Source organism: Sinocyclocheilus rhinocerous, unplaced genomic scaffold (genome assembly GCF_001515625.1).
Source record: "Sinocyclocheilus rhinocerous isolate Xijiao unplaced genomic scaffold, SAMN03320098_v1.1 scaffold769, whole genome shotgun sequence".
Taxonomy (NCBI): Eukaryota; Metazoa; Chordata; class Actinopteri; order Cypriniformes; family Cyprinidae; genus Sinocyclocheilus; species Sinocyclocheilus rhinocerous.
Window position 1 is genome coordinate 1,034,792 of NW_015636562.1, and position 11,969 is coordinate 1,046,760.

Below are 11,969 nucleotides of genomic sequence, written 5' to 3' on the forward strand. Positions count from 1 at the left end.
CTTTTAGGACGAGCGTCCTGTTTCTCGGCTGGCCAATCGATATTTAATTTCGCTACAGCACGAGTCACAACCTCCACGAGCTCCTCATACACGAGGGACTGCGGTGGCGCGTCCACAGTCTCCTCTGTCTCGACACTCATCACATCCACCTCCTCGGAGGAAGATAGATGAAGTGTCTGGCTCCCTCTCCGGGGGGAAGAAACCGCAGCGCGGGCTTCCGAACCCTGAGAGAGAGCCGCGGATCTAGCGGGTGAGGACCGAGAAAAGGACGAGCCCGTCTCGGATCCCTCTGCTAAATCCACTTGCGATCCCCATGACAACAGTTTGCGCTGTGCCTCGGCAACAGCGGGATCGCGAGCCTGGCCGCTCTCATCAAACACGGTCAGGCGAGAGCGGAGCGTGCGCAGCGAGAGCATTTCACAGTCATGACAATCAGCTCCCTCGAGAGCTGACCGTGCAGGCTCCGCTCCCAAACAAACAACACACAAATCGTGTGTATTCCCCGCCGCCAGATATCGTGGGCAGAGAGGAACACAGCGTTTGTAATGCCGTTCGCTCGCCATAGACTTCATAGACTTTTTCATGATATGTTTTTAATGATTGTGCTGACAGACAACAGTAAATAGACAGACACATACACGCTCAGCGCTACTGAAGAGCAGAAGCTGGTTTGCGCTCTGCCGGATGCGCTTTTATACTTTCTGGTGCTTACGTCACCCCGCTCGTGATGTCTCGCTGCTCCATTGGGCTGATTTGACACGTGCTTCAGAACGCGGTCACGCAGGGGCGTTCCCAAAGCAAATCTCGACGCAGCTCGAGTTCCTGAAGGGGAACATTATAATTACTATTACCAAGTACTTTTATTTGCGGGTATTATTACCTTATTCAAAAATAAATCATTTTAAGGCTCTTTAAATGCTTTTTATTTTATTTATTTTAAGTGCTCTATGGCGGAATTTGCATATTCTTTCCTATGACTACTAAAAAAAATGAATTGATTGAATGAATTAAAAACTACTAATGTACCTACCTATTTCACAAAAGTATTTTCATAAGTAGAAAATGAAATAGAAACAATAACATTATGATTAGAAATGTATTTTAAACAATTTCAAAAGCATACCGAGTTGCTGTGTTTTTGAAGGAGCAGTCATTCTTCCTGATCACTTTGAGAACTTAAACTTGCTACAAATCTAATTTGATAAGCTGATATCTTGATACCTCTGTTTTGATATCTCTACGTCAGCTAGTGATGTTGTTCCGATTTATTTATGTTACAATTTTACTGGAATGAATAGCAAGCAGCAATAAAACACAATTTTCAAAATTGACTAGCTAGTTTCGAGACGCATTTTTAACTTGACAATCATGGTGTAATGGTCACAAACTACATGATGCAATTGCATGCAAGACTAAAGGTGTAGAGTGGTGCTTTTAAGATGATGAATTTAAAGACACAACTTGTCTGAGAGGCTTTTATCATATAAAACGTATAGCAGGCTAAGGACAGCACACAATCAGCATTCTAAGTAAAACACATACCCTTAAAATCAAAAACTAGTCAACAATCTTTAACAATCACTAATTAGTCTGTTGTTGGACGACTAGTCAAATAGTCAACCAGCGTGATCCAACCATTGGCCACATGTCCCCACTGTAAAATGCTCTCATTATACTGTACTCTTCCTATTTAATCTGTCTTTCCCTTCCTGTTTCTTACATCTTGGGAAGAAACAGTTTTTGGGACTAACACTATTCATTCATGGGATCATTTTTATTACTAACCTGTTTCTAACCAAACTAATGTACTAACACCCTGAATCTTCATCATTAATTTCTTTCTCTTTTAATTTCGTCCATTTATTAAACCGTTCTGTTCACTATTGTTTTGATTTCCTTTCTTCCCCCTTCTTCCTGAAAGCACTCAGGCATTGGACACGCTATGGTAAACAAACTACATTGTCTGGTAGATATCATTCTTATTGTCCTTTTTTGGTTTGCCGTGTGTCCCTCTTCCTTTCTTTCTTTTTCTTTGAGTTTCATTCTAGACACTCTTTTCAAAAAATGAGGAAATGGGTTTGTATTACCAGGACTTTTCACATTTCCCCCCTTTACCCCCCTCTCAAACTTCCTTCCCTTCTTTTACAGTTTTGTTTCTTACTGGTTTTTTGTTTATCAGGCTGGCTTTTACGTCCTCACGTTAACGTTACGTAGAGATTCACATCCTCACTGGGACTCTCACAGTAACTAGTAAAGTGTTTTTTCTCCCCACACCAAGCCTCCACATTTTTTGCGAGGACTGTCGGCAATAACTGACAGAGGATTTCCAAGAATGTCCACAGGGGAAATTTCCACCTTGCAGAGCCTCCCGAAAATAAACAAACACACAAGAGAAACCTAAGAACTCTGGGAACTCTGGCAGTTGATACCTCCACACCGCTCATAGCATGTCCACATCTCCACCATCTCATTCAGCCTCATATATCACTGTGACTAACACTACATTCAATTTATCACTCCGCTTCCACCCAAATCACTTGTGTGTGTCTACCGCATGTGATTTCTGTGCCGTGTGTCTTGTTGCATGGCCTTCCTGCTTCTTTTTTTTTTTTTTTTTTTTGAATGGGTGCTTGCTGATTGGCTGTTGTGGCTTTGCTCCTCCCCTTTTCATTGAACCAATGAATCATCAATCCTTCTCATGTTTATTCAGTATGACCTTTTGAAAAAAGAATCATTTGATTTTTTGACAGTGGTTAATGCCTTCCTTTAATGCATGCATGTTCAAGTATGTGTCTGAACTTCTGTTTATGTGTATGAGTGAGCGTGTGACAAAGTAGCGTATCCCCCAAAACTAAAACAAGTACAAATAATTTGTCCTTGGTTTTAACATTTACTAACCCCAATTAGTAATATTCCAAACCAGATAAGAATTCATTTTCTTAACCCATCAAAGATGAAGAAAATATTCATCAGCAATATTTTCTTTACCTGTCCTGTGAACCTGTACTAAACTATCACCAATAAATCTTATCCAGACCAATGGTCCAGAGTGTTAGCAGTAAGCGACCCGAAATACGGGCAAATCTGAACAAGATAAACCATAATAAACAATAAAATAAGGTTATCGCTCAGGTTAAAAGCGCATTTTTAAATGAGTTACTAATTTGTTGTCTTTCTATATTGTCATCATTTAACAGGTGACTATATCAGTGGATGGTATATTGACCACCACAGGATACACTCAGGAGGACTACACTATGCTGGGCTCAGATGATTTCTTCTATGTGGGGGGAAGCCCAAGCACTGCCGACCTGCCTGGATCTCCCGTCAGCAATAATTTCATGGGCTGCCTAAAAGAGGTGGGTCCTATAAGATGTGCATAATCGTGCATGCACACACGAACGCACACATGCACACTGTGTAAATGACATCATAAAAAGCCTGTCGGGATGTTAATGCCTTTATAAGATACAGAGGTCCCAAAAAGTATTTGTACACTTAAGACATGCTTAAACATTTATGAATTTCATACACAGATAAGAAAAATAATATCAAACATGGCATCTGCACGCAAATTTTGCTTTACCAGAACTAGCTTCACTTTTGTAGTCAATTATGCATTTGCTTTTAAGCAACTGGTCGCATTGTGTTTTTTTTTCAACTGCTTACACACATTTTCAACATTTGCCTCTTTTTTTTTTTTTTAAACCTTACAACCAAATCCAAGAATTTCGGAATACACTTAAAATCAAGATGTAAACAGGGTTGTTATTGTTAACTAAAACTATTACAGTTTTTTTTCAACTGCTTACACACATTTTCAACATTTGCCTCTTTTTTTTTTTTTTAAACCTTACACACAAATCCAAGAATTGCACACACAAAATGCCAAATTCCTCACATCTCTTGCAAAATGAAGCACTGCATTCAAAATATCACAAACACATCTCAAAAGCAAACATTTGCAAACACCTTTGCCATAATATTAATTCCTGTTAGATTTTTTTTGTGTTACATAGAGAATTGTTTGTTGTGTTTTGAAAATGTTTTATGAATTGAGGCAGAGAATTAGTGTATGGTTTTGCAGATTTGGTGTGTGGTCAGGTTTCAGAAATTGTGTGACAAGTAAAGATTTGGTGTGTAAGCAGTTGATAAAAACTGTAATAGATGTCAGTTTCCGTCAAGTTGTCCGAATTGTGAACAGTATATTTATCATTTTATAAAATTGTTTTGAAACCTAACAAGAGTTTTTTTTGAGATTGTTAGCTTGAAAAGTGTTCCTGTGCTATCTTTCTTTAAAATAAATGCCACTTAGTTTGATATTTAGGTTATTGAAAAACATTAATATATATTTAAAATGTGGCTTAGGTGTCTGAATACATTTTGGGACCACTGTATCCTTTTCATTTGTGACCCTGGACCACAAAACCAGTCATAAGGGTCAATTTTTAAATACATTTAATTAATAAATAAATAAATAAATAAATAAGCTTTTAATTGATGTATGGTTTGTTAGGATAGGACAATATTTGGTTGAGATACAACTATTTGAATATCTGGAATCTGAAGGTGCAAAAAAAATCGAATCTAAATCGCATTTAAAGTTGTGAAAATTAAGTTCTTATCAATGCATATTACTAATCAAAAATTAAGTTTTGATATATTTACAGTAGGAAATGTACAAAATATTGTCATGGAACATGATCTTTACTTAATATCCTAATGATTTTTGGCATAAAAGAAAAATCAATAATTTTGACCCATACAATGTATTGTTGGCTATTGCTACAAATACAATCCAGGGTCCAGGGTCACATTTTTAAAATGCATAAACATGACTTTAGTTGGGTTAGTTGATTTTAATAGATTAAGTCCAAATCATAGAAAATGCGTTTTATTGACAATGGTGTAATATGTTTTGCCAGATTTGTTGACTTGTAAGGTTGAATTGATGAGGAGCTACAGTATCATTAGGAACAATATGGAGATGCATATGTATGTGCTCAGATGACCAGGTCATGCAAGTGGTTTATTGCAGAAAATAAATAATAAAGAGCTGAGAGGCATTACATAAATATGTATATGAAATACATTTCCGTGGCCACATACATATTTATTCACACAAAGCTGTAATGATTATGAATAAAAATAAGCCTGTTTTGCACAGTGATTTTCAATATAAGTGAGTGAAGACAGTGGGTGTGAAGTCAACTGTTCTATTTTAAATAAAAATTGAACATGAATTTGATATAGGATGAGTGGTCCATGTATGCACATGATCCCGGCTGTTGTTACTTACTTCCCATGGTTCAGGCACACAATAGAGTTCAGGAATCTAGAAACATGTTTTTAAATATTTTTTTTAGACTATTTCAAACTGTTAAATTGGCAGAAAAGTGTAAAGATAGTGCTCACACTGTGAGATGCAATGGCTTGATTTTGTTCTAAATTACGTCACTCTAGCTTTAAGTATATTGGGGCCTTAAGTCAGCTAACTAAGGCATGTCATACATCACTATATGTGTCTTAAAATCAGCTGAAAATATCTGGATGGAATCATAGTCTGAAGCAAAAAAGAAGCTGTGCCCATCATACACTACGAGGTTTTCTGTGAAACCTGTCAACTCCTAAAAAATCTACAGGCTTGCTCTCACTTTCAGCAACTAGCGCCCACTTTTCCAAGACTACATATTGGGGCAAAAAACTAGGTAAAGGTTGTGTAATGTATTCTAGCCAACAGACTCTCAAACTTAACTGTAAAATTGATTTTTGTCAACTACAAGCAAGTTTATTTTATTTTAGACTACAAGTAAGCTTATTTTCACTGAAATTGTAAAAATAAAATAATAAAATAAAAATAAAAATCCATTGATTTCTAAAGGAACGTTTGTAATGTATATTCAGTGCAATGCTTTTAAATAATTAAAAGCCTTTACAAAATATTTGATTTCTAAGTATCATCTTGAATCTGCTGAAATGCAGATCTAAATGTAGTTTAGAACATCACATTTGTTATACTTTGGTGAGCTCATTAAATCAAAATTTAAATTAGTTTTTGGAAGCAACAGTGTGCCTTTTTTATGATCTGCATTATGGTTGTGCACCTGTTTCTCATTAGTTTATTTATTTTATTTATTTATTTCATGTTTATTTGACAGGGACAATGCACATCAACAATACATAAATGCACAATGTGCCAGAATTAGCCAGAAGGCTATTTTGCATCTGCAGTCCCTGGACTGATGGTAAAATTGTCACCCTAAAAATATAAAGAATTAATCAATACATAATACTTACATACTCTAAAATACATGTACCATTCACACTAATTCCTAAAAACAAAACATCCGCCTTAAAGTTATACTATACACATAACCAACACATCAATACCAGCTCACTCATACACACAATCCAACTGTCAAACAAAATAAACAATATATCAATAATCACTATATCAATATACAAACAAAAATAATGTAAGCATACAAACAAATAACAGTAACCCTAATCATTCAATCAGTCCTAAACCAAACAACCTCATTTACATAACCAAAATATTTGGATATCCATGCTTTATACCTTTGTTTTATATTGTATATAGACTTATCGACAGTATGTATATAATATGGAGTGTTTTTTTGTTGCTACAGTTCCCAGTGGCTGTTTTCATTTACGAAATTTTGCTGTTGGCTCCATCATTAGATGTAATTATGGAACATAGACTGTGTAACCCACTGGAGCCAAATAGCTGTTTCATGCAGTAAACATCCTGCCTCAGCTAAAGTGACATTCATGGCTTCTTTCAGGAAGTTTACCACCTTCAGAAGCAGATTCCATTAGGAGTTGCCAGCACATAGACATGCACATACGCATGCACAGACACATGCAAACACACACTCGTGGCTTGCAGTACCCGACACACACGGGTGGTCTATAATACCCATCATAATGAAAGGTCACCTTGTCTCTGCTGTTTAATCTGCCACTGGTTTCTCCTCTGCTCTCTCTCTATCCCCCAGTCCGGCTATTAATATCAGTCGCATAGCAGTGGATGCTCATGTGCCTGTCCCTGCCACATTCTAAGACACAGCCTGTGCCAACAGTGATGAAAGACTTGCCGAATTAGAATTACCCAAGGAGTACTAAAAAGGGCAGGCACTTTATTTCAGTTAAAGTCAGGGCGAGTGTAGCAAAACGTCCTCTGAGATAGGGATCGTCTCTCATTTACACTCCGTTTCATGACAACAGTGTTGAAGGGTCTGAACTTTCTGGCTTAATGTCATACATGACCCCATTCCCCCCACCCCCCAAAAGATGGTGATTTACTGTAAGATTTGGAGCTGTATTAAACATCTTGACTGTAGTATCCGATCTTATTTGTTTAGCTTCCATGGTTATTTTTGTTATGATCAAGGTAGGATAATAAGCAATAGCGTAATACTGATATCAGCTTATATAAGCTTAGATATGTGAGAGCAAACCTCACTGAATGCATATTGCTGAATATTACTTTTCATTTACTTAAATTAATGGTGTTTGTGGTCACAGTTGTATTCTGTGATTGTGCTTGTTGAATAGCTTATATGACAGAAAAGTGGTCTGCATCTTGAATAAGTTTCCCATATTAAAGTTTTTCATCTGTCATATTTAGCTGTTGATGCAGACATTGATGCATAAATGCGGATATATATTCTATGCTAATGTATATGAAAAGAATAACTAGTCTTACAAACCCTTAAATCTCTTTCTCTTGATAAGCATTTTTCCTGTAATGTCAACTGCTCACTTGTCAGACTCATCTGTAATCCTCAGATAGCTTCAACAGTTAGAACCGGCTCATTTGGTTCTTTTTTAGTTGAACGCGACTGAAAAGCTGACTTTTAACTCTGCCTGTAGACTTGATTCATTCATTTTGAACCGGTAATTTGGTTCAATAACTGGTCTGGTAAGAGCTACATACTTGTTCATTGGAAGTTCTTAGACTTGTGGCAGGTACACACAGGTTTGTTGTTGATGATACATACATTGATGATTTCTTCAATGATTAAATACACTCACTGGCCACTTTATTAAGTACACCTTCATAGTACCATGTTGGACCCCCCCTTTTGCTTTCAGAACTGCCTAAATTCATTGTGACAGATTAAACGTGGTGCTGGAAACATTCCTCAGATATTTTGGTCCATATTTACATAATAGCATCACACAGTTGCTGCAAATTTGTCATAGTGAACTCATTGTCATGTTCAGAAAACAAGAAAACAAGACACTGCGTGTTATCCTGTTGGAAGTAGCCATCACAAGATGGATACACAGTGGTCATAAAGGAATGAACATGGTCAGCAACAATTCTCAGGTAGGCTGTGATGTTTAAAGCAAAGCTAGGGCTGGGTCTTCCTCTTCCGGGGGCAGCGCTTGCAGGCTCACCACCTGATCCCTGAAGGGAGTAGTGGGAACCTTGGGCACATAGCCGGGCCGGGGCCTCAGGATTACCTGGAGTTAGCCAGCCCAAACTCTAGGCAAGATTCATCGACCGAAAATGCGTGCAGGTCCCCTACCCTCTTGATGGAGGCCAGTGCAAGCAGGAGCAGAGTCTTCATTGATAGAAACTTCAGCTCAACTGACTGCAAAGGCTCAAATGGGCCCTGCTGTAGTGCTCTGAGCACTAGAGACTAGAGGGTATAGAGGGGAGCCGGGGAGGATTTAACCTTCTTGCCCCCCTAAGGAACCTGATGACCAGGTCATGCTTCCCTACCGACTTCCCTTGCGCGGGCGACGTGGTAGGTAGCAATCGCAGCGACATAGACTTTAAGGGTGGAGGGAGACAGCCTTCATTCCAACCCCTGTTGCAAAAAGGACAGCACGACTCTGATCGGGCATCTTTGGGGGTCTTCTCGGAGAGAAGAACACCGCTCGACGAACAGGTTCCACTTCAAGGCGTAAGCGTGTCTTAGACTGTGCTCTCACCGAAGTGATGGTGTCAACTACCTCTGGGGTAGGTCACCTAGAAGCTCCGTGTCCCGTCCAGGGACCAGACATGACGTGAGGTCTGGACACGGGTGCCACAGGGTGCCCCGTCTCTGAGTCAGTTGATCCTTCCTCAGAGGAATCTGCCAGGGAGGGGCTGTCATGAGGAGCATTAGTTCCGGGAACCAGGTCCGCGTGGGCCAGTAAGGCGCCACAAGCAGGACCTGCTCCTCTCCACCTTGCACAGCGTCTGTGCGAGAAGGCTCACTGGGGGAAACGCATACTTGCGCAGGCCCCGCGGCCAGCTGCGTGCCAGTGTGTCTGTATTGAGTGTTCCCTCGGTCAGGGAGTAAACAACTAGCAGTGAGAGATCTCTGGAGAGGCAAACAGGTCTACCTGAGCACAACACAGTTGTGCAGGCCCGTAATGTGAATGGCACAAAGCAACCTCAGATGCTTCTGACTCAAGGGGAGGAGGTGGCGGGCGAGTTGCGACATGCAACAGGAGGGTAGACCACCTTGTCAGTTGATGTACGCAATGGTCGCAGTGTTGTCCGTGCGGACCAGCACGTGCCTGCCTCGTAAGCGCCCTCTGAGACGGTTCAAGGTAAGGCGTACTGCTAACAACTCTAGGCAGTTGATGTGCCAGTGCAGTTGGGGGCCCGTCCAAACCCCCGACACTGTGTGCCTGTTGTACGTGGCCGCCCAGCTGGTGGTGGAGGCATCTGTGTAAACCACAGCATGCCTGGGACCTGTTCTAGGGGCACTCATGCCCGGAGAAACGCAAGGTCTGACCACGGGGTGAACCGTGGACCCAGTGAGTGTTGCATAGCCACACCAACCTCGGTACTCGGCCATGGAGTCAGTGTTGAAGCGGTCTCATATGAAGCAGCCCCAGTGGCGTGACTGCCGCTGCAGCTGCCATATGCCGCAGGAGCCTCTGAAACTGTTCCAGTGGGACCGCCATCCTGCTCTTGAACATATTCAGGCAGTTCAACACCGACTGAGCACGTCCCTGCGTGAGGCGTGCTGTTTGTTCGACTAAATCCAATTCCATATTGAGAAAAGAGATCCTCTGCTTCGAGGAGAGTTTGCTCTTTTCCCAGTTGACCTGAAAGAGGCACAGTTTGCCCTGTGTTGTGTATTAGGACACAACTGCATCGCAACCGACCGCTCCACCGGGCGGACCCCCGTATACCCCCTAGCTGCACCACCATCAAGAGTGGTGAGGGAGGAGTTAGCAGGTTGGTTTCCGGCAGAAAAAGGTGCCTTCCATGACCTGGTAAGCCCCTCATGCACCTCCGGGAAGAATGGCACCAGGGCGGGGCGCTGAGAACCAGCGCAGGCCACCCTGAAGAACCAATCATCCAACCTTGAGGTCTTGGGACATGGTGGAGGTCTCCACTCGAGCCCTACCCTCACGGCGGCCCGGGAAAGTATAGCCGTCATTCCCGGATCCGATTCAGGCATTGCTACAGTCACTACATTGCTACACATAAGCTCCGGCTCACCCTCCGATGCAGCGATCAACATCCGATTGTTGGGAGGAGCGCCGAAGGATACTGCTGGTACGCTCCTTGTAGAGGGCCCAACACGTTCCTTTGGCAGGTCAACTGGTTGCGGAGTGCAAGAGGGGCAATGGTCCCCCGAGGGTTGGTTTCGCTGGAGGGATTTCCATCACTGTTACCCTCAGACCGCCTGTGCTACTGCCTGAAGTAGCCCCCGCCTGACTGGCACCATGACGAGAACTAGATCGAGGCAGAGGCAACGGAGCTCCACCCCTTTTAAAGTAAGCTTGGCCCACAGCTCCGAGATGGTCATCTTCCCACAATGAGAACATGAATCATCCATGAACGCCACCTCAGCGTGCTTAATGCCCAGACATGTGAGGCAGTGATCGTGACCATCACCCGACGCCAGGTAACGACCGCATCCGGAAATGCACGGGTGATACATTGTCTGTAGCAAGATGCAACGTCGCCTTTACAAAGACGTAACGTCGAGTTTGCCAGACGCAACGTCGTCTTTAAAAAGACGCACCCGTGAATGCTCTTTTAGAGAAAAAGCTATTTTAGCGTGCTGAAGCGCACAGGGGAGATAGCCGCCTGCAACACAAACTGCAGCCTGATGTGTGCAACCCACTCGACATGGGAAACCATCACCGCTGAAGCGCCGTACCAACAACATCAGAGCGCCAAAAAGCGCGCTGAACTCGTTCAGTCTTCTTCTCTTAGTAGAGTAGTCAGGAGCAAAACGATGTGATCGCTTGGCTTTGAAGCAAAAAGCTGAGTATGCGTTGTACCTGCTGCCTAATTATACTCGCGCAGTGATCAGCAGCAGCTGGATGCAATCTTCGCATGCCAATATGCATTGGCTCGTTTAGTTTACACTCGAAGTGGATTGTTCTCTCTAAGCGAGATCCCAATTCATCGATCACGACGTGACTCGTAGTGACCGTCTGAAAGGGAACTGGGAATTACGTAAGGATCCTATTTGTGGACTTCAGTTCGGCCTTCAATACCACCATGCCTGACAAACTCACACAGCTCTCTGTGCCCACCTCCATCTGTCAGTGGATCACCAGCTTCCTGATAGACAGGCAGCAGCTAGTGAGGGTGGGCAAACTCACATCCAGAACTATCACGGTCAGCACTGGTGTCCCTCAGGCTTGTGTTCTCTCCCCACTGCTCTTCTTCCTCTACACAAATGATTGCATTTCAAAGGATCCCTTTTTCAAACTCCTGAAGTTTGCGGATGACACTACAGTCATCAGCCTCATCAAGGAAGCAGACGGGTCTGCTTACAGACAGGTTAAAGAGCTGGCTGTCTGGTGCAGTTTTAACAACCTGGAGCTTAACACGCTCAAAACTGTGGAGATGATCATGGACTTCTCCCCCCACTCATCATCATGGACAGCACTGTGGCTGCAGTAGAGTCATTCAGATTCCTGGGCACCATCATCTCTCAGGATCTGAAGTGGGACACTCACATAGACTCCATTGC

General features: G+C 42.2%; 1 protein-coding gene across 9 annotated transcripts in view; it reads left to right on the forward strand.

Moving 5' to 3' along the window:
* Positions 1 to 11,969, forward strand: part of nrxn3b (neurexin 3b) — a 313,614-nt gene that overhangs the window by 90,487 nt on the left and 211,158 nt on the right. For 8 of the 9 annotated variants that reach the window (XM_016562578.1, XM_016562579.1, XM_016562584.1 and 5 more), the window contains 2 exons: positions 1,922 to 1,945; positions 3,198 to 3,359. In XM_016562578.1, coding sequence (XP_016418064.1) covers positions 1,922 to 1,945; positions 3,198 to 3,359 — 186 coding nt within the window. The remainder of the gene's footprint in view (positions 1 to 1,921; positions 1,946 to 3,197; positions 3,360 to 11,969) is intronic. The other variant, XM_016562581.1, reaches the window with a different exon arrangement.